Source organism: Ailuropoda melanoleuca, chromosome 14 (genome assembly GCF_002007445.2).
Source record: "Ailuropoda melanoleuca isolate Jingjing chromosome 14, ASM200744v2, whole genome shotgun sequence".
NCBI classification, from domain to species: Eukaryota; Metazoa; Chordata; class Mammalia; order Carnivora; family Ursidae; genus Ailuropoda; species Ailuropoda melanoleuca.
Window position 1 is genome coordinate 40,171,128 of NC_048231.1, and position 21,047 is coordinate 40,192,174.

The 21,047-nt window shown below is 62.0% G+C and overlaps 3 protein-coding genes across 4 annotated transcripts; 2 read left to right on the forward strand and 1 right to left on the reverse strand.

Moving 5' to 3' along the window:
- Positions 1-183: 183 nt before the first annotated feature.
- Positions 184-3,563, reverse strand: CKB (creatine kinase B). The gene is made up of 8 exons (XM_034642741.1): positions 3,415-3,563; positions 2,907-3,118; positions 2,554-2,708; positions 2,348-2,480; positions 1,887-2,058; positions 1,030-1,153; positions 654-843; positions 184-571 (listed from the first exon to the last, which is right to left on the reverse strand). Exons 2-8 carry the CDS (start codon positions 3,097-3,099, stop codon positions 393-395), a joined length of 1,146 nt encoding a protein of 381 aa, XP_034498632.1. The 5' UTR covers positions 3,100-3,118; positions 3,415-3,563; the 3' UTR covers positions 184-392.
- Positions 3,564-10,076: 6,513 nt separating this feature from the next.
- Positions 10,077-17,108, forward strand: TRMT61A (tRNA methyltransferase 61A). 2 transcript variants are annotated; one of them, XM_034642502.1, is made up of 5 exons: positions 10,077-10,269; positions 10,775-10,970; positions 11,055-11,130; positions 13,544-13,810; positions 15,795-17,108. In XM_034642502.1, exons 2-5 carry the CDS (start codon positions 10,800-10,802, stop codon positions 16,064-16,066), a joined length of 786 nt encoding a protein of 261 aa, XP_034498393.1. In that variant the 5' UTR covers positions 10,077-10,269; positions 10,775-10,799; the 3' UTR covers positions 16,067-17,108. The 2 variants fall into 2 exon arrangements, with proteins under 2 accessions (XP_034498393.1, XP_019654832.1); XM_019799273.2 differs by having other exon boundaries at positions 10,085-10,269; positions 10,775-11,130.
- Positions 17,109-19,230: 2,122 nt separating this feature from the next.
- On the forward strand, positions 19,231-21,047 carry LOC117795989. The gene is made up of 3 exons (XM_034642507.1): positions 19,231-19,353; positions 19,472-19,595; positions 20,366-21,047. Exons 1-3 carry the CDS (start codon positions 19,326-19,328, stop codon positions 20,955-20,957), a joined length of 744 nt encoding a protein of 247 aa, XP_034498398.1. The 5' UTR covers positions 19,231-19,325; the 3' UTR covers positions 20,958-21,047.

A 21,047-nucleotide genomic window follows, 5' to 3' on the forward strand; every position in this document is an offset into this window, starting at 1 on the left:
GCCCCCCGGAGAGGAGTTCATGGAATAGGACTGGATGGGCACAGCAGGGTGACTGCCTCCTGACTACTTTCCCTTCTTATAGAAAGTGGAGCAGAAAGGGTAGACCTAGGATTGAGGCCCCCATAGCCTGGCTTCTGGGCACCAGAGCTGCCACGGAAAGGGGACACACTACTCGGAGACTTATGGCAGGCCAAAACCCTAATTTATTTCAGCATCAGCAACATCTTAGCCATCACAAAAATAAACTCTACCAAAGGCGACAGAAGTCTCTACAGCGAGGCTAAGGGCTCAGCCGCCAAGTGGCGAACATCAGGGGTGCATGGCGGGCACTGCCCGGGCAATAAGTTAGGAAGCAGCAGGGCCGGTGATGGTGGCAGGTGCAGGCTGAGGCCTCACTTCTGGGCAGGCACAAGGTCATCAATGGCCTGGCCTTGCTCCAGCCGCTGCTCCATCTCGATGAGCAGCTTCACACCGTCCACCACCATCTGTACCAGCTCCACCTCCGAGAAGCCCAGGCGGTCTGCGTTGGAGACATCGAAGACACCGCCCACAGCAGCGGTGTCCACACCACCTGGGGAGACAACCCAGGTCAGCAGGACTGGGGTGGGGAGCTGCCCCAGAGGAGACTGCCTACAGCCCCTGCCCCCACTCACCTGTGCCTCGTTTCTGAAGCCGCAGACGCTTGAGCACCTCCGGGAACTTCTCATGCTTACCCAGGTGGGGCAGCTTGATGTGCACACCTGCCCGCAGGCCTGTGCCCAGGTTGGATGGGCAGGTGAGGATGTAGCCCAGGTGAGGGTTCCACATGAATTCGTAATTCTTAGACTTGAAGAGTGTTTCAATCTAGAGGAAGAGAAGGTGGGAGAGGTGAGGCCTGGCTGAGACCTGGGTCCCTCGCTGGGACCCTTGGACCCAGGGGGACTTATGGGGACACCCACATCCCTGCCTGAGCTCTGGAGCTTGGCCCTGCCCCCTCCCTGGCATCAAACCCCACTTGGGCCAACCCAGGTTGGGGTAGTCAGGCCTGACCTGGGTGAGGCCATTGCAGAAGCGAGTGAACACCTCCTTCATGTTGCCCCCTTTCTGCATGGAGATGACCCGCAGGTGGTCTTCCTCGTTGATCCACACCAGGAAGGTCTTATTGTCATTGTGCCTAGGGGAGGGGCACAGTCAAGCCTCCTTGGACTGTGGTCTCAGAACACCTCAGAAGAGAGCTCTAGGGGAGCCCCAGACCCCAGGAACTTCCCAAGTCCCTGAGGTGCTCAATCCAGTTGTACCCAGAAGCTTGAGCTGCTGCCAGTACCCCAACCCCTCCACACTCTGGGGGTAGGCAGGGAGGCCAGGACACCTCAAAGAGGGTACAAAAAGAGCCCTAAACTGCGTCCCATCCTGCCAGTCGTGTGCTGTGTGGCCAAGGTGTGGGGAGGGGGCGAGGGCCCCACCTAGGAGGTAAGGGGCAGGGGGAAGCGCTGTATTCGGGCGCTGAAGCCGCGCTACGCACACAGTGGAGGCAGGAGGCTGTAAACCTCCCCCCACCCCCAACCCCACTAGGAAGCGTCTGCGTCACCCAGCACCTGGCAAAGTCCCCGCGGAGAAGAGGATGAGAAAGGAGACAGAAAACAAGAAGCTCCAAGCTCCCAAGAGGAGGGTGGAGAAGAAAAGCCAACGCCACCCGTCGCCCACTTCTAAGATCCCAGGAGGCCTGGGCCTCCACCCGCTGGAGTCCCTTTCACGTACCTGCGCAGTCAAGGTCACCTGCGAGGCCCTGGCGGAACCAAACCTGTCCCAGGAGCGCGGCCCCTCCCTCTTCGTCCTCAGCGGCGGCGTGGGGGAGGGCCCAAGGGAGGGGGGAAGGGGGACCCGCGGGAGGGGAAGGGGGCACGCACCAGATGCCGCGGGCGTCCGGCCAGTCACGGGCCATGCCTGAGGCCAGCAGCAAGGGCGACACGGGCTTATCGAAGAGGAAGTGGTCGTCGATGAGCTGCTGCTGCTCCGCCTCGGTCATGCTCTTGAGCGCGTAGTAGCGGCCGGCTAGGTCGCCGTCCAGACTCGACAGAGCTGAAGAGGGGCACGCTCAGGAGGACACACATGAGCCCCTGACCCCACGCCCGCCCAGCGTTGTGGGAGCGCGGTACAGGCGGCGGTCCGAGAGAGCCACCCCGGCCATGCCGGGGCCCCAGGCTGTCGTAGGCACGGGGCTGGGCCGCCGTCCCTTCCCCCCCCTCCCCGGGAAACCGGACACGGCGCGCAGATAAGAGCGTGGCAGCGGCGGCTCGGGGCTGGGGGGACTGATAAACAAGCCGGTCGGGAACGGGAGGGGGGGGCAACCGGCCAGCCCGACCCCTACCTTCCACGGCGAGCTTCTCGATGGCGCGGCGCTCCCCGCGGCTGCAGTGCGGGGGGAGGCAGAAGCCACGGATGCTGCGACCCGTGCGCACCCGCGAGCTCAGCACGTAGTTGGGGTCCAGGTCGTCGCCGCCCTGGTTGTGGAGCAGGGGTGAGCGCCGGGAGACCCCTCCCCAGCCCGCCCCGCCACCCGGGGCCGCCCAGCACCTGCAGGCTGTCGGGGTTGAGGTCGGTCTTGTGCTCATCGCTGGGCTTGTAGCCGCCGTGCCGGTCCTCGATGATGGGGTCAAAGAGCTCCTTGAACACGTCATATGACTCCTCGTCGCCTGCCACGCAGCCCACGGTCATGATGTAGGGGTGCCCTGGGGGGACGCGGAATGGGGGCAGTGACGTCACTGCCAGGCCTAACCGAGCCCAGGACCCTGCAGCTCCGCCCGGGAAGGGGGGCGCCAGAACCCTGGCCTGAGCGGGATCCTGGGGGAGGCGCTGGACCCTAGCCCCAGAGGATGTCTTGCGGATCAGGAGCCCGCACCCTGACCCCGGGACCAGGGTGCGCGTACCCGGGTTGTCCACGCCGGTCTGGATGACGTCGTCCAGCGTGAAGCCGCTTGGCGTGCTCTTGGCGCGCAACTCCGCGTACAGCTCGGGGGTCAGCACCTTGGCCATGTGGTTGTTGTGGCCGCTGAGGTCGGGGAACTCGTCCTCGGCCGGGAAGCGCAGCTTCAACGTGTTGTGGCTGTTGGAGAAGGGCATGGCGGCGGCGGGCGGCAGGCTGCAGGGAGATTCGGGGGTCAGGGAGAACCCGGCGCACCGGGCCCCCCAGGGACCTGCAGGCCACCCAGGACCTCGCTGCCCCGGCTCCTGATCACCCTGGGACGCGGACAAGGTCAGCGGGGTCCGCAGCGCGCGCGGGGCGCTCCTGCACCGCCCAGGACCCCAGGCCCAGCCCGCGCGCGCTCCAGGCGTCGGACCCCGGCGTGCGGGACTCTGCGGCCCACAAGCCAGTTCGTGCGCAGCGCCCCCGCCCCAGCGCCCAGGCGGCCGCCCCCGGCCCTCGGGCCCACTCACCGGGTGGCCGGGCGGGGCAGGGGCACTCAGTCAGTCGGCAGCTCCGGGCGCGACGCAGGCGAACAGCGGCGGCTCCGCGCTCCCGCGGCTCTTAAGGGGCGCAACGCGGGCCGCCCATTGGCCGCTATTTATAGCCCATTCATTCCATTGGCCCGCGCTGCGGGGTGGTGCCGCCGCTTTGTCCGCCACCCGCACCCCCCGATAACCCCCCCAAGGCCGCCCACCCCTGTTGTCCCCTCGCCGGGACCCCGCGCAGCCCGCCTACCCCGCCCGGCGACTCCCCAGGACCCCGCAGCCGAAACCTCAGGCCCTTGGACGTCCTGGAAGTTCCCTCCCACGCTGCCTTCGGGCGGGAAACTGAGGCAGGAGAGCCGCTGGGCACTGGGAGACGCTCGTGCCCATCTCCAGCCGGGCTCTGGCCTTCCCTGGTCCCGCCAGTCGCAGCGGCGGTGGCGACGAGGGTCCAGGCGTGAACGTCCCGGGCTCCCGCAGCAAGTACTAACCTTTCCCCCATCCCACCCCCACCGGGTCCGAGCTGGCCAGGAGCCGCCGACCTTCCTCAAGGTGCCCGCAGGCATCTCCCGGGCGATCTTGGTGCAGAGCGAAGGCGCGCGGGAGGCACAGTCTGGCTGCTGTCCAGCGGGGCGGCACCCTCGGTGCCTTGACCTTGGACAAGTTCGCCGGCTCTGGGGGACCAGAGCCACAGACCCCCGCGCCCAGCCCTTCCTGGTGGATGAGAGAACAATGTGGCCCTGGGAGGCCGCTGGGGAGTGCGCAGTGTCAGTCTCCAGACCCCAGCCTTGGGCCCTTTCCACCGGGGACAGGTTCATCTCACCGCCCCACACCCAAAGGCAGTTCCCAGAGACTCTCAGCAAATATGGGAGGAAACACTAACAAATAATAAGCATGTGAGATTTAAAAACAAACAAAACCAAAAAAAAAAAAAATCCACCTCACTAAAAATCAGAATCATCCAAATTAAAACAAGGACTATACCTTCCTTCCACTGCCCCCAGTACACCCAGATGGCAAAAATGTGAAAGACTGACACCAGTCAGTGTTGGCTATGGGTTGGAATGTGGAGAGACAGGCATTCACACACTGCCTGCAACTGTGAACTGCTGCATCCTTTTTGGAAAGTAATTTGGCAGTATCTATTAAAATTAAAAATGCTTGTACTCCATGACCCAGCAATCCCACTTCTAGGAATCCAGCCTGTACAGAGGACAGTCTCATCTCTCTTTGCAGATAGAGATGTGCAGTGGGAAAAACACACACATGAACCTGGATAGAACTCAATGCCCATCACTTGGGGACTGGCTAGGGGTAGGAAGGCACGTCCCCAGCGTGGAGTACACAGCTATTTTAAAAAATGAGCTCGACTCCTAGTCACTGAGCCACCAGCAAAGACTCAGCAGCCTCCCTCTTTACCCCCTCACCTTTTGAAGATCCACCTACTTTCTCCCACGAGGCCCTACGCAGGCCGTTTCCACCAAGGAAAGTATGTCTGCTCTCCAGAACCTCTAGGGTTGTGAACGCTTTGCTAATACAAATAAGAGCACTGATCGGCTTCCTGCTGGCAGTGAAGATGGTATCCACATGAGAATTCAACGGAGAAACGGCAGAAGACCCTTACTACTTGCAAGTCACTGATTACAATCAAAACATACGACTGAAGGTGTTTAAGAGGAAACTTGCCTACAGTGGTGATGTAATGATCACCCAGAATACGGAGAAGTATTTCAGCTGCAGGGTGACAAGTGCAAGAACATACACCAGTTCCTCCTAGAGGCTGGACTTACTGAGGACGACTAGCTGAAGTTGCGTGCTGGTGGTGGTGGTGGTGGTGGTTAATCTTTTCTTAAGTAATCTCAGCTCATAATGTGGGGCTCAAACTCACAACCCCGAGATCAAGAGTCACATGCTCCACAGGCTGAGCCAGCCAGGCGCCCCAGTTTCATGGGTTTTAAGTGCTTTTGATTCACTGAAGCTTAAGTGAGAATTTCCTTGCAATGAGTAGAATTTCCCTTCTGTCCCTTGTCATAAGTTTAAAAACCTCATGGCTTATGTAATGTAACCATTTGGGGTCTGCTTTTAGCTTGGAGTAGTGTAATTCTTTCATGCAGCCAAATGAAGAGGAAGGGGCGGCGGGGGGGGGCTCAGTCGGTTAAGCCTCTGACTTGATTTCAGCTCACATCATGATCTCAGGGTCTTGAGATCAAGCCCCGAGATGAGACAGGCTCTCTGCACATAGCTTGGAGTCTGCTTGAGATTCTCTCTCCCTTTCCCTCTGTCCTTCCCCCACTCACACCATCTCTCTAAATAAATAAATAAAATCTTTATTTTTTTCAAGTTATTTATTTGAGAGAGAGAGAAAATGAGTGGTAGGGAGGAGCAGAGGGAGTGGGAGAGGGAGAAGCAGGCTCCCTGCGGAGCAGAGACCGATAGATGCAGGGCTCAATCCCAGGACCCCGGGATCATGACCTAAGCTGAATGCAGACACTTAATCAACTGAGCCACCCAGGCACCCCAATAAATAAAATCGTTTTAAAAAAGTGAAAAGAGAAGGGGAAAAAAAGTGAATTGGAGCTTGTGTGTCAACATCCACCATACATTGTTCTGTGAATAAAGCAAGAAAGGAGGGGAAGCCCTTAGCTCTGTGTATGTTCCACAGAATCCCTCCAGGACTGCACAGTGAGGTCTGCGGGCAGCAAGGTGAATCATGCTGCTGCTGGAAGGCTGGCCATGAGCAAACAGCCACGTAAACCAGAAGGAAATACTGTCAGGATCTGGGAGGAGATGGGTGCTGATGGGGTGGGGGCAGGACAGAGGCAGCGCGAGGAATTCCAGTGTCTTTGGTGCCTCTGGGAATGGGAACTGGAGCAAAGACCAAGGGAGGAGCAAGTCCCTTCACCTCTGACTGTGTGCACATCAAAGGGTGCGGAGTCCCCTAGGCAGCCCCTGTGCTTACCACACACTCCTGCCTCTTCTCTCGCTCATTCACCATAGCGTGCTTTGACCTGTTCCCGGTCGGCATTTTCTTAAGCACATAAAACAAACCAAGGCAAAAACACAAATGGCCCTGGGCTGCCCAAATAGCAGGTGTCCCTTAAGCCTGGAATTTCTGCACACTGTGCTCCCTGCAGCCCTTTCCTCTAATTTTAGAAATAATCTGCAGTTGCCCTTCACCTCTCACCCCCAAAAGCCTGATGGGCTCAAGTTTCTGTTTCTGGAAATCTGGAGGCCAACTTGGCTTTCAGACATGGGGCGGGGGGTGGGGCACTCAGGGCTTCCTCTGTCTTAAGCCTCAGCAGCTTCTCAGAAGAACCCTCCCCGGGGCGCCTGGGTGGCACAGCGGTTAAGCGTCTGCCTTCGGCTCAGGGCGTGATCCCGGCGTTCTGGGATTGAGCCCCACATCAGGCTCCTCCGCTGGGAGTCTGCTTCTCCCTCTCCCACTCCCCCCTGCTTGTGTTCCTTCTCTCGCTGGCTGTCTCTGTCTCTGTCAAATAAATAAAATCTTAAAAAAAAAAAAAAAGGCAAGAACAATATTATTAAAAAAAAAGAAGAAGAACCCTCCTCTCCACCCTCAGCCCACTAACAGCCTGACCCGCTAGGTGGAAGGAGGGAAGGTCCTGCTCCCCTCTCCTTCCTCAAGCAAGGCCCACACTGGAGAGGGGAGGTCCAGAGGTCTGGGCCTGCCTTGCTCAAGGTCAGGTCCCGGTGATACTCCTGCCGGACGCTCCAGCAATCCTCAGCATGCTGACATGGGTGTTGTATCCATGTTGCAGAGAAGCAAAGGAAGATCAGAAGGTGGGTGAGTGACAGAGGAGACAGGTTTCAGAGGTCCAGCAGACCCGCAATGGTCCAGGAGTATCTGGCCCTAGGCTAACTGAACCTGGAGCCCATCTTGGGGACCCCTGAGGCAGGCCAAGCCTAGGCTGGACTAGATTGACAGCATGGCTGGTCAACAGCTGTGATGGGAAAAGGGGGAGGAGATCTTCAAGGCCTTTAGACCCAAATGTCAGGGTGGGCCCCTACCAGGCAGGGACTGCTTGGGAGCCTGGGTGGTCCCAGAGCAGAGGAGCAAGGGGTGGGGAGGCCTGGATGGTGCCAGCCTCCTCCTCAGCTAGAATAACATTGCCCCAGTGACCTAGCACTTGCCCGTGGACCCTCCATTTTCCCCAGGGCCCAAAGGAGCCGGTTTGGCGGCGTCTGGACAAGAAGCTAGGTGACATCACCCAACCAGTTTATGGTCCAGGTTCCTCAGAAATCACACCTGGTTGCATATTAACCAGCTGGCCCTGGAGGGGGAGGGGAGCTTCAATGGAGTCCCCAGCTTTTCATCCATGGAACTTAGCCTGCCCTGCGGGGCTGCAGCTTTGGGCATGCAGAGGTAGGCCAGGTGCGAGGGCCAAGCTGGGGACCAGAGGTCATTCTCAGAGTCTGTCCTCAGAAGGCAGTCAGGGTATGGGGCGCCTGGTTCGCTCAGTGGGTAGAGCAAATGCAACTCTTGACATCGGGGTTGTGAGTTTGAGCCGCATGTTGTGTGTAGAGATTACTTAAAAATAAAATCTTAAAAAAAAAAAAAAAAGCAAGCAGTCAGGGGATGCCTGGGTGGCTCAGCCAGTTAAGCGGCTGCCTTTGGCTCAGGTCACAGGAGAGGGGTGGGAGCTGCCTCAGGCTCACAGAGCACCATGGGCCAGGAGGCTGAGCTAGTCAGAGAGGGGAGGACCTCGTCACCTGAACCCTGCCAGCTCAGCCTCCCCCCTCTTCAGCTTCTCCCTTTCCCCCAGGGTGACCCCCCCTTTTCTCCGGGGTCTTTTTCCTGCCTGTTCTCACCTTTATTCAAATCTACATTGGTTCTCTGAAGTCAGATTTACTCACTTTAAATCCCAGTCCCACTTTGGCCCCATTGGCTATGTGACCTTAGGCAACTACCTAACCTCTCCGAGTCCTGAGTTTTCCCATCTGTAAAGTGATCTGCCCTCCCTGCCCCCACTACATAGGATTGTGGAGAGTTTAATACCATGACACTTAGCTGGGCTTATATAGAACCAGTTCTTGTTAGGGAAGCCCCGGTATACAAACTCTGCCCAAGGCAAGGTGAACACCTGACCTGGGTAATCAGCTGGAGCTTGGGGGAAGCTGGTGCTTTCAGGACGCAGACTGAAGGCTGGCGCAGGCTCAGATGGAGCAGATGGGCAACTCTGGGTAGGCTGCCTGGAGGAGCGGGGCACTGGAGGAGCTGACCAGCCAGTCACAGACAGAGAGGCAAGTGGGAAGTCGGGACCACAGGAAACCACTGCCGAGTCACCAAGTGCTAATTTAGGCTCTTAGTAAGCGCCCAATCCCAGCTCCACATTGCAGCTGAGAGGCTGGGGAAGAGGAACCCCTGGAAGTGGAAAGTTGAAATCTCCCAGGGGAGCAATTAGGGGGTGATTCAGGCAGGTGCATCACCAAAGTGAAGCAGATCACCTGGAACAGAGGCTGACAAGCCAGTGATGGGGCTGGCTTATCTCAGCGTTGACAGCAAGAGGCAGCGAGGCCATGGTGAGGCAGCGAGGCCATGGTGAGCCACACAGGCAGCTGGTGGCCAGACTGCTGGCCCCAGACGAACATGAACCCACAGGGAATGGGAGGCCACCTAAGTCCCCTTACCTTTTTACCCCCCAGGGAGGTTCCCAGACCCAGGCCCAGCCAGGGCAGAGGCATGGTGGGGGCAGGGTGGGGGTGGTGGAGATGAGGCTAGGCACGGGTTTCCACCATGGACTCTGAGAGGCCCATGGCAAGGGCCACAGACACTCTGGCAGTCCTGGACCCGGAAGAGGGAGAGTTCAGGGTGCCCCAAGGGCTGGCTGGCTCTGCAGGGGCCTGGCCACTCCCATTTTGCCAGGCTGGAGCAATCTAGGCCTAGGGTGTGGCCGAGGGTCATTGCTAGCTGGCTCTGGTTCAGGGCCCAGACTCAGCCCCGGGGTAGCAGGGATGGGCTGGAGGGTCTCTATCCCCTTTCCGGTCCCTAGGGCTAACAGGACAAGCCCTGGTTGCTGGGAGCTGGGTGATGGAGGAACGCATTCCGTATCCCCTGTTGTCCTCCCCCCCGCCCCAACCCGTCCACAGAGGAACTGGCTCTGAATCAGCCCTGCTGAGACAGAACGGGGCTGCCGCTTCCCTTTTTTGGCCCTGGTCTTCCCGCTGCCCTTCCCCCAGTCCCCTGCTCAGGCTGCTCACCTGGCCCTCACCGAGCCCAGCGTGAGCCCAGTGCATGCACCTCACCACCACTAACCTCCCCCTGACCCGCCGGCTTCCCCGAAGTGGACGATGTGCAGCGCAGGGAAGGCGGGGCCTGGCCTAAGGCCACTTCTGCAGACCCTGCCGGCCAAAACTTTCCGGGACAACCCCCCGATCTGCAATTTCACTTTCTAGAATCCACCCTGGGGCCCAGTCTGAGGTGTTCCCAGAGTGGTTTGCGGTGACAACATGGTCAAGACAAAGCGTCCTCGGAGGGGCTTGGGCAGCTAGCAGAGAGCCGGCCTTTCCGGGAACTCGAGTAGAGTGCGTTACGGGCCCAGCCCTGGTCCCCGCCCACAGCAGCCAGGTCGAGGGGACGCTGAAACTTCTCGCTTGTCCTTTGCACGAACTTGTGTAAACAGGGAAGCCGTAGCTCGCCGAACGCGGCCCGGGAGGCTCGCTCCGCTGCCAGGAGGGGCGACCCGCGGGTCCCGGCATCCTGCGCGCGCGCGGGGCGGGGAGCCGTGACGCCATCTGGGGGCGCCGGGCCGGAGCCGGAAGTGCGGAGCCACGGTCGCGGCGCCACGTGCGGAGCGTCCGGGAGCAGGACCCCGCCGCGAGTGGCGGGTGAGACTCCGCGCGTCCCCCAAACCCCGCCGTCCTGCGCCGGCCGGGCCTGGCGCAACCCCCACCCCTTCTGGGGGGGCCTTACCTCTCCTGCGTCCACCTGGAAGCCCGTTTGGGGGGAGACTGGGGAGAGGGGGGTTCCGCGGAATAGAGCCCGGCATGGAGGTGATAGCTCAGATCACTGGCCGCTGCCCGGCCGGTGGCTGGCCCCTCATCTCGCACCTGGAGCATGGGAGCCAGTCCCCTGGTCTCCTGGTCCTTACTTGATGGGAAATCTTGGGCCCGTCCTCTGCCACGGCCCCGCTTCAGTGATTTGGGCTGGTGACTCCTGTCTCATGACCCAGGCCAAGGAGGGTTTAACATGTCAGGCCAGGGTGCAGCCAGGGACCGAGCTAGCCACCCCACCCCCACCGCGTGGGCTCTGGGCCTCACAAGCCCTCTACGCAGATTCCAGGTGCGCCTTACTGGTACCTTTACACGCTCATGCGCATACACTTCCTCCCAGGTCCCAGGCACCTGTCAGCAACACCATGAGCTTCGTGGCATATGAGGAGCTGATCAAAGAGGGTGACACGGCCATCCTGTCACTGGGCCATGGTGCAATGGTAGCAGTGCGTGTGCAGCGTGGGGCACAGACCCAGACCCGGCATGGTGTCCTGCGGCACTCAGTAGACCTCATCGGCCGCCCCTTCGGCTCCAAGGTGACTTGTGGCCGAGGTGGCTGGGTATATGTGTTGCACCCCACGCCTGAGCTCTGGACACTGAACCTGCCACACCGCACCCAGATCCTCTACTCCACTGACATTGCTCTGCTCACCATGATGCTGGAGCTTCGGCCTGGTTCTGTGGTCTGTGAATCCGGTGAGTTCTTTGGGCTACCTCAGTTCTAATTCTGAAAAACTGACTTGAAGGTGGAGCTCAGACGCAACATCCAGACAGCCTCCAGCCTGCCCTTCCTGAGGACAGGCATGGTTGCTCAACTTCTGTTTTGCCAGGAGGTTTCTGGGGGGGGCCGACTGCAGGGAGTGAGAAACACAGAACTGCTTAGGAGGCTGGTGCTGTAATCTGAATGTGCGTTGATGGTGCGGGACCAGCGATCTCCCCCACCCCCCAGGAGCTGGTGTTCAGTGAGAGGTCTGCCTGCCTGCCTTGGTGGGGCAGGGCCAGAGTGCCACTCGGCTGTGGCCTAGCTGCTCACTGCCATTCCCTACCTCAGTGCCTGGCCTAGCAGCCCCTGACCGCCCAGGCCAGGGCTGAGAGTCGCCTCTCCCTGTAGGGAGGCCAGGGCTTCTCTGAGGTGCTCACTGTGCATGGGGAGACTGCCTCCACCTTATCCTCGGCCAGCACCACCGTGACTGAGTCCAGGGCCTGAGGTTGGTCCTGGCCCTTACACACGCACACATACACACGGGTGCTCGGGCCACCTGGAATGGAGATTGAAGCATACAGCCCACCCGAGAACAGCCCAGGCCCACATGTGCCTAGATTTCCAGCATGTTGCTCATGGTCTGCGCAGGTGGGCTCCAAGGTCACAAAGGGTTCCCAACACCACTGCTTCCAACTTCCTGAGGACTTCAGGCCATCTTGTCCCTCTCTGTGCAGACAGTTGGATGGTTCCCGTTGCCCAGCCAAACACTTTGAAATGGGAAGAGTCAGATACAGAACCTGGGCTGTGGGGCAGAGGGTGGGCAGGGGCTGGGCAGAGGCCAACTGCTCAGCCACAGGGGACATGGGGTGCCAGTGGCAGATGGACTGCAGGACTTCAAGACGGCGCTGTCCCCTGCTACTGTCTGTGCAGTGGGCGTGCCCTGGGCTCTGGTGTGCTAGCTTCCGGTCTAGGAACTGTTGGTCCAGCTGTGAACAAGATGGGCCGGGTTTCTGCTTCCCCGAGCAGGTAGTAAGCCCAGTGTCACTGTTTCAGTGCTGTTGATTGCTGGGAGGCTTGTAAAACAGGGCTGCCTGTTTGAGGGTGACTCCCAGGGGTCCCTCCAGCTAGGTTGGTCAGGGAAGACCTCTGACAAGGGGATGTTCCCCTGGGAATGATGAGAAGGAGGCACTACCAAGAGCCGAGGGAGAGTGGAAAGTATCCTCCCAAGGGCAAGCCATGCGAAGGCCTCGCTCAGAGTGAGGACCCAGCAAGGAGGCCAGTGTGGCAGGAACAGGCAGTGGGGTCAGGAGGAAATGCACGGCTCGGGGGCCGTCGGGTCTGACTTTGCTTTGCGTGGGGAGGGGAAAGGGGGTGTGACTGAGGTGAAGAGAATCCCTCTGCTGCGTTTGAGGCAGGATTGAAGGCGCCTGGCCCATCTGGTGGTTGTTACAAAGCCAGGAGGGAAGGCCCGGGCAGCGTCGTGGCAGGGTGGGGGTAGGGGGGAGACACGAGTTACTAGTGGGTCGAAGGCAGGATGGAGAGGGGAGTGAGGGTGCCCCTGGGGTACCTGGCTGAGCTGTGGGTGTTGTTGACTGGGCTGGGGAAGGCTTGGCAGGAAGGCTCGGGATTGGAACGGATCCAGCTTCGCCCTTGCTCACGCTGAGCGCTGGTCGGCTGTTGAGGAGAGGCGGTGCGTGTGCACTGGAGACTGGGTAGGAGTCTGGAGTGCAGGGACATGGGTCTGGGGAGTGTTCATCAAGACCGACACCTGAAACCACGGGGCGAGGGGAGGTCATGGCGGCGGGGGGGACACGGCCCCACTGGGTACTGCCAGCTAGGAAGTCAAGTGGAGGGGCAGCGGAAGGCGGCTGAGGAGTGGCCAGTGCAGCTGGAAGAGAACTGGGGGACGATGACGTGGAAGACCGGAGTCGTGTGGCTGGCTGGTTGCCGTGTCACGGCGCCGTGCGGCCGTGCGGAGCGAGGGCAGGGCTGTCCCACCCTCGCACTCTGTGTGGCGCGGGTAGGTGAGGGCCAGGGAGACGGACCAACCTGAGTGGGCCAGGGGCTCGGGGCAGAGGGGTGATGGGCCCGTGCTGCCCCGTCCACTCTGTCTAGACCCTGCGGGGCCTCTGGCGCTGGGGTTGGGCAGGGCTGCCCCTCTCCCCACGGGGCCCATAGCAGACTCAGGAAATAAACCCCAGCTCCCGTCCCCACCCAGCCCCAGTGCAGCCCCAGCTAACCAGACCCTGGGCAGCCGGGACCTGACAGGCAGCTCTGGGAGTGATGCTCATGAGTAACCGGATCGTCTGGCCCCGTGGGTTCTGTGTGGGTCTTTCCAGGGTGAGGGTGGAGCTGTTTCTTGAGTGTCCCCAGCAGTCCTGCTTGACATCTGTCCTGTCCCGCCAGGCACTGGCAGCGGCTCCGTGTCCCACGCCATCATCCGCACCATCGCGCCCACAGGCCACCTGCACACAGTGGAGTTCCACCAGCAGCGGGCAGAGAAGGCTCGGGAGGAGTTCCAGGAGCATCGAGTGGGCCGCTGGGTGACGGTGCGCAACCAGGACGTGTGCCGAAGCGGCTTTGGTGTGAGCCATGTGGCAGATGCTGTTTTCCTGGACATCCCATCTCCTTGGGAGGCTGTGGGTCATGCCTGGGATGCCCTCAAGGTTGAAGGTACAGTAGGGGTTCTGGTGCAGCCCTGAGGGCTGAGCTCCTGGGCCTGGCCTTGGGTGTGGGTCACCTGCAGCCCAGAGGGGTCAGAAACCACCGGGCCACGCAGCCTGGGCAGGCCAGGACCCCTTTTGGCCCTAAATAGGGGTGGGTCAGGCTGGCTGAGGACTCACGGGGAGGTCACCTCGTGAGAGGGTGAGGTTGGGAGGAGTAAGATCCGGGGAGAGGCGACTCCAGCTGAGCCCCTGCTCCTTGGCCTTGCCCCGCTTGCACCCGGACGTGGGAGATGTCTGAGTTCCCTGGGGAATGTGGCAGCTCCACCTCAGTGAGAGGGGGGACTCATGCCACGGACATTTCAGAGGTCGGAGGACAACCCCTGACCCCAGCCCCTGCCAGCAGAGTCTCCCTTCCCCCCCAGCCACAAGCCAGGGAACCGGCCCCTTTTAGGGAAGATGCTGGATATGGAGGCGGAAAGGAGGCGGGAAGGTTGGCTCTTTGCCAGGGAGGCGCTGGTGAGGCCCTGAGTTTTTCCCTTTTCTGGTGAAGGAGCCAGCCCAGGCAGCCAGGGCCCCTTCCCTCCTCCCCGCTCAGCAGTGCAGCCGGGGAGGGCAGGGAGGGAGCCCAGGGTGCCCTGGGGGAAGGGCCGCCCCTCCAAAAGGTGCCAAGGCGGCTCCAAGAGCGAGGCGCTCCAGGCAGTGGCTCCCAGTGGGTCCCCTGCGGCATCCCTGGGCTCTGCCAAGGTAGGCCGGCTTCCCTGCAGCTCCAGGCCTTCTGACTCTGCCACCAGACACCGCAGGCCCGGGCCCCAGTCCCACGGAGGCCAGAGCCAGCCGCCCAGCCTGGGCCAAGCCCAAGCCCGGGAGTCACACTCCTGGGCCTTCCTCCTGTTGCCAAGGTTCCTTCCTGGTGGCTAGCCCCGGGGGAGCCGTGCCATCTGTCGTGCCCATCCCCCGTGCTCCTCTAAGCCCCCTCCTTTGCACCCTCGCTGTGTCTGCTTGTTTTGGTCCCAGAGGTTCCCAGCTTACTTGTGGGCCTTGCATTTTCCAGTGGCTCCCCTGCCTGCTCTGTGAGCCCAACCCTGGCGAAGGGCCATCCCCAGGCCCTCTGGAACTTGGGCTGGCCAGCGGGCTCTGGCCGTCACCCAGTGGGGCCTGTTTTCCTAGCAGTACGCACAGGGCTTGGGTCCCTTCTTGGGGGATGACCCTGCGCCCTCCTGGGTTTGCTTCAGACTGCTTGTGCCCCCAAACCTACACCTTCTCGAAGACCTGTGTGGGGGGTCTGTGTCCCCAGGTGTGGCTGAGGTGACCAGGCCTCAGGGCCATTTGAGGACTTGCCTGGCCGCGTCCCTTTCCCAGCCTCGGCTTCCCCACACCCTCTCTCCCTGCTAGGACAGGGACGTGGGCTGGACCCGGGCCAGGCTGAGGGACACTGCGGGTGGGCCCTGCTGGGAGGTGGCAGGAAGGGGCTGTCAGCTCCCGCCTGCACCCTGTCATCCTTGGCCGTCAGGCTCTGCTCGGAGTAGGCGCCTCCTGTTCCCCAGAGCAGGTGACAGCCTCTAATTTCCTGTGACAGCAGCCGCTCCCACCACCTGTGATCCGTTTCCCCCGCTGCCGCCGCCGCGCTGGATGGTTGGAGCTGTTCTGGGCGCAGCGCTCTGATGGCTGCCGGGCCGAGGCTCCGCCGTGACCCCTGACCCGGTGGTTCATCCTGGCCCCAGCCCTCGGCTTCCTTGTAGAAGTGGAGGGTGGCAGTGCCGAAGTGCTGATGAAAGCCAGGTCGTGGGCTCGGTCTAAGCGGGCCCTTCCACGTGGCTCCACGGGAGCTCCTGCCCCACCGGCCTCTGCCCACGGCCCCGCCACGGTCTGGACCCACGCCTGCCCCCCAGGGGCCCTGTGTGGGGCCGGGCCTCCACCCTGCCATCCCCAGCCCTGGGACACCTGGCGCCTGTGCCCTCCTGCCCTCTGACCCCGCGCCTGGCTCCCCACAGGTGGGCGCATCTGCTCCTTCTCGCCGTGCATCGAGCAAGTGCAGCGCACCTGCCAGGCGCTGGCCGCCCACGGCTTCTCGGAGCTGAGCACGCTGGAGGTGCTGCCGCAGCTGTACAACGTGCGCACCGTCAGCCTGCCTGCGCCCGACCTGGGGGCCGGCCTGCGCCCCGACGCCGGCCCCGACTCCGGCCCCTTCCGCAGCGGCACGCCCATGAAGGAGGCCGTGGGCCACACGGGCTACCTGACCTTCGCCACCAAGACCCCGGGCTAGTAGGCCTCCTGCCAGGAGCTGCAGGGAGCTGGGAACCCGCGGAGCACGGGCAGGGGTGCAGCTCAGCCACAGGCCGCCTTATATGGTCAGCGCAGGCCTGCTGGGGCCTGTGTTTAGAAATGTGGCGGGGCGGGGCGGGGCTTGGGGGCCTCCCAGGGTGGCCGAGGGTGGTGGGCAGAGGACTGTGGGCAGGGCCAGCCAGCACCGGACAGTCTGGTCCTCTGGGGAGGAAAGCCTCCCGCCCATCGTCCCCTGTTCTGCTGCTCTTTGTTGCCACAGAGCCTCTGCTGTCACCAGCTCTTCTGGCTATTGAGGCCAAGGGGTGTAGGTGGGGGACCCGAATCTGACCTCTTCCTAGGTAGCCGCAAACTGGTAGGGAGGTGGGGGAGCAAGGAGTCGGAGGAGGAGGACCACTGAGTCTGTGAGCCGGCCCCTTTGCCCCTGGGAGCTGATGGTGCCGGGCTGGGGGAGGGAGAGGAGGGCTTGCTGGGTGGCCTCAGGCCTGAGCCCACCCTGTGAGGCACCCTACAGGGCAAGTGGGAGTGCCCTGTACCCCCTCTTGTGGGATGGATGGGCCCAGGGCAGCCCTGCCCATCTGGCGTGCTTCTCCCTCTGCTGGAAGTGCCTTGCATGGCCCCGGTCCAGCTGGAGCCCCGGCATGTCTGAGAGTGAGAACAGGGCAACACTTCGCCAGGAGCCTGAGGGGAACGGTGAAATGCCTCAGGTGACCCAGCCCGGCCCTCTCAGAGCTGTTTGAACCCCGGCTGTCCAGCCCCAGGGCTACTTGCGTGCCCTCCCCCTCCCAGGAGTGCTGGGGGCACGGGGGTGCATCCAGGACGGAGGGCAGCCGGCCCTGGTCCCCAGCTCTGGGCTGGGTGGCTGGCATCCATGCCTGTCTCAGTTGCATGAAGGGCCTGAGCATCTGCCCTTGGCCTCACCTGTCCTCAGGAGCTTCCGTTTTCCCACCTTAGGACAAGAGCCCCAGGGACTGTGCCGGCAGGGAGCCGTGCCTGGCTGAGAAATAAACACTTGCCTCTGCCGAGCTCACTGGTCTCTTTGGTGCCCCTCACGCCAGACCCTTGTTCCCCAACACCAGCGCCCAGGCCAGACCTCCCCACATACAGCCCTGGCCCCTGGTCCTTCCTCCCCCTGTCCTAGGGCAGGAGTCACAGGAGCTCTGGACTCCAGGACAACAGCCTGGGACATGATGGACAAAGGGGCAAGTGTGTGGCCACCCCCACTCAGCTGCAGAAAGGGCCACTTGTCCTAGTGGGGGAGGCGAGGGGGGGGGTCTGCCTCTGTGTGTGTGTGTGTGTATCCATCCGTCCCAGAGCACTGGACCCTCCCTTCACAGCCTGGCCTGGTCTTGCAGGGGCCACCTTTTATGTTTCCAGAATGACCTAGAACTCAAGAAGGACCCCCTCCCCACACATGCCTGCCCTTCCAGCCCAAGGCCACACCTAGGCCTGGGAGTCCTTGCAAAGGTGCCAGGTGAGGTGGGCCTACTGGACGACTGATCTCCTGAGGGCAGCATCACAGGGCTGGGAGGGGGGCTCCCCTCTCCCTTTTACCCAGGGCCCGTCCTGACCTCTGAGCAAATGCCTAGCTTGGGGGACAGAGGAGGGACCTGTTTCTTACCCTGGCCTTAGAGAGAGGCCGGCAAGATGCCTGACACAGGGCATAGCTCTCCATGCTCTGCAGAGCACATGGGCCTGCCGAGCGTTGCTCCTTCTACAGGGGGCTAAGGGTGGCTGCCTAGACTACAGCCCTGGGCGTCACTGGGCCTGTGGGAGCTGGAGGATTGGGGTCAGAAGACCTGTACGCCTGACCCTGCTCATAGGCATACCTGGCCCAGGGCAGCTCTGAAGTCCAGGGGGCCCTCCAGCCCCTCAGCTGTGCTGCCAGGCCCCACACGAGCACCCTGGGAACTCCTGTGCACCCTCTAGACCCCCCAAATGTCTCCGTGCCACCCACCAGCAACCTCAGGCAGGAGCACCCTGCGACCCCCTCCAGGCAGAGGAGCCAACGCCGAGTAGGGCCCCAATTCTGCAGAAGGGGAGCTTGTGTCCAGAGCCGGGGCCGGCACCCATGGCAGATGAGTGACTGGTCAGCAGGTCAGTGACCGTCACCTCTGCGAGTCAGTGGCATGGGGCTGGTCACAGGGCAAGGATTCGCCCAGACACTCCCCGTGATGCTCAGTTGTTCCTGGAAATTCCTGTCCCTGTCATGTCATACGCCAGCCACCTCCACTGCTGCCCCCTGAAGGCCTAGAGCCCCTGGCTCACCCACTCCGAGGGCCCTAGCCCAGGATCCTACCCTACAGAAGGATTAGAGTCTCCTTTGGCCTCCATGGAGGCTGCCTCCAGCCACTTCCCCCAGGAAGCCCCCTGGGCCTTGCCCTCCTCAGCCCTGGTGTGTGCTGCCCCTGCCCTCTCCGTGCTTCGCCCTCACCTGCCTGGGAGGGGCTCGCCTCCTCCAGCGGGAGCCCCTGGGGTGGTATGGGTTGGGGGCCCAGGGTGGGATTTTGGACAGGTGGTGGGTGGCATCATGGATGCCAGGCCACTGGGGGCCACGCCCTGGGTAGCAGTGTGACAGGAAGTGTTGTCTGCCCCATGAAGACAGGACAGCAGGTGGACTTCCCACCTGCCGCCCTCACCCCGACTGTCTAGATCTACGGCCCACCCCCCACCCCACCTCTGTCTTCCCCCTGCCTCTAACCCGTTGCTGAAGGAAGGGCAGGCAGGCTATGTGGGACCCCAGGCCCAGGGAGATGATGCAGTTCCCGCCCCATCACTGCACAGGTGGAGAACTGAGGCCCCGAGGAGACGGGACTCCCTGGGATCCAGGCCTCCAGCTTCTGCTTGCCCACCAGGGACTCCCAGACACTCTCCTGCCCTGTGTGGTCCCGTAGGTTGTGACTAGAGGCCAAAGGGGAGAGAGATATCTGCTGTAATCCTGGAAGGCTCCTCAGAAGAGGAGACAGCCATGCAGGGGCTGGAAGGGCGGGTGGAAATTGGAGGAGGGTGAGCAAGAGGCCTTGCCAGGTGGGAGTGGGCAAGCCTGGGCAGGAGACCATCAGGCTGGCCTGGGAGAATAAGATGGGAAGTGCCCTGGGGAGTTTGGGTAGGTGTGGAGGGCACTTCCTCCCAGCTGGTAACTGCCTGCCCTGTTTGCAAGGCTGCTTGAAGCACAGGCTGGCCGCCCAGATGCAGTGCCCCACTCTGCCCAGAGGTTGTTGGGCTCACGTGGCAGCCTGGGGATGGCCTTGCCTCCTGGCGGGCCTTCAGGTGAGAGGGTCACCAGGGGCAGCCTTGCTGGACGTCTTGGCTCTTGATGCCCCCAGGAGGGAGTGTGCAGGTGGGGGCTGATTGTGCCCAATCCTCAGAACCCTGCCCTCCTCACCAGCCTCACGGGGTGCTCCCACCCAGCAAGTGCGGACCAAGCCCCTCCTGGCGCTGAGGACCCAGATATCCAGGGCAGCCCAGCCTGCCCCCGTGGGGCTCCTGCAAACCAGGCCCAGACGGTGCAGGTGAGACGTGCGCACAGGTGAGACGTGTGCGGTGGAAGCAAACAAGGGAAGGGCGGGTAGAGGTTGGGGGTGGGACAGTCAGAAAGGCCTTGCCAGCAGGTGGCCCCTGCAGTCACAGAGGGACAAGGGATTTGGACTTGAGCCTTAGTGGGGATGGCCAGACGCCATGCTGCCCGCTGCTGGGGGTGGGGGGGGACGGGATGCAAGCACTCAGGGCTCAGTCTCTGAGCCTGCCGGCTTCACGTCCTCCCTCTGGCGCCATGGTGACAAGTCACCTCCCTCCTCCTGGCTGGAAGGAGAGTGAATGCAGTGCCCACCTTGGCTTGGGGGTGGGGAGGAGCTGCCATGAGATTAAATATCAAGTCAGCATTTGCTCAGTCACTGCTCACAGATTTTTCTGATATATATTTTTTTAAGTTAAAATTTATATTTTAAAATAATCTCTACACCCACCATGGGTCTCGAACTCATGGCCCTAAGATCAAGAGTTGCTCGCTCTTCCGACTGCACCAGCCAGGCGCCCTGGAACCGCTGCGAGATTGTTATCACTAGTGGGAGCTACTGCTGCCACCACTTCCAGGAAGCCCTCAGTCTCTGTTGCAGATTCCTAGGCCAGAATTTGGGGGGCCACCTCTGGGTCCATCTGAGAATGTGCTTTGCAGTCTGAGTCCTTTGCAGAATGCCCTAGCTGTTTGTTTCAGGGGCGCTTGACTAGTTGATCAGGATAATGGGAGAGGTGATTTGACGTGGGACTTCTCTGGAAAATCCAGCTCCGCGCTCCCTGTGCTTGCGGTTACGTGTGTAATAACACTGAGAACTGCGAGGACCTCCGGCCGGCTGCGACCCCCGGCTCTTCCTCGACCCCCCAGCTTCAGAGGTAGTGTGTTGGAGAGCCGGCACGCAGACACCCCCACCCGAAAGCGCCTGGGGGCGCCTCAAGCAGCACTCCCGTCCTCTCCCAGGTCTGTGGCCTGGCCGCTCCCCGGCGACCTCAGTCAGCCCTGCTCGCGTGCGGGGGCCAAGCGGCAGTGGACTCAGCGCTGCCCCCGCTCCTCTGCTCCCCCGGCCCGCGGGCTGCCCGCACCTACCCGAGTCGTGCCCGCCCGGCTCTGTGGCCGCCTCGGGCTCGGGCTCAGGCGCAGGAGGGGCGAGCGGGTCCGGCGGGCGCGTTCTGAGCCTCGAGTCACGCGGCCTGCCCTCCCGTCGGGGTGGGGACGGAGCCCCTGCGGTTTGGGTGCGGCCGGGGCCTGGGCGGGCCGTGGGACCGCGGGCCTCCTCCAGACGGCCTGGGCCCCGCGGAGGGAGGAGGTTGTTTCAAAGTCAGGCAGCCTCCGGAGCAGCGGCGTTGGCGGGAGGGAATAACTCGGCTCCCACCAGGCTGAGAATAGCTCGGAATTGGGTCACCCTCCCCGAGAGCTCCGGTCACAGCCTCCAGCCTTTGACAGTAATCAG

What these genes read in the sequence shown, in the direction of transcription:
- CKB (XM_034642741.1), bottom strand. Translation starts at nt 3,099, where the DNA reads ATGCCCTTCTCCAACAGCCACAACACGTTGAAGCTGCGCTTCCCGGCC. An exon ending in GACCGGCGTGGACAACCCGG is followed by an intron (nt 2,709 to 2,906) that starts GTACGCGCACCC and finishes GCGTCCCCCCAG; the next exon opens with GGCACCCCTACATCATGACC. An exon ending in CCGGACGCCCGCGGCATCTG is followed by an intron (nt 1,154 to 1,886) that starts GTGCGTGCCCCC and finishes CCCCTCCCCTAG; the next exon opens with GCACAATGACAATAAGACCT.
- TRMT61A (XM_019799273.2), top strand. Translation starts at nt 10,800, where the DNA reads ATGAGCTTCGTGGCATATGAGGAGCTGATCAAAGAGGGTGACACGGCC. An exon ending in TTCTGTGGTCTGTGAATCCG is followed by an intron (nt 11,131 to 13,543) that starts GTGAGTTCTTTG and finishes CTGTCCCGCCAG; the next exon opens with GCACTGGCAGCGGCTCCGTG. An exon ending in GGATGCCCTCAAGGTTGAAG is followed by an intron (nt 13,811 to 15,794) that starts GTACAGTAGGGG and finishes GGCTCCCCACAG; the next exon opens with GTGGGCGCATCTGCTCCTTC.
- LOC117795989 (XM_034642507.1), top strand. Translation starts at nt 19,326, where the DNA reads ATGGCCTTGCCTCCTGGCGGGCCTTCAG. An exon ending in GCCTCCTGGCGGGCCTTCAG is followed by an intron (nt 19,354 to 19,471) that starts GTGAGAGGGTCA and finishes CCTCCTCACCAG; the next exon opens with CCTCACGGGGTGCTCCCACC. An exon ending in ACCAGGCCCAGACGGTGCAG is followed by an intron (nt 19,596 to 20,365) that starts GTGAGACGTGCG and finishes TGGAAAATCCAG; the next exon opens with CTCCGCGCTCCCTGTGCTTG.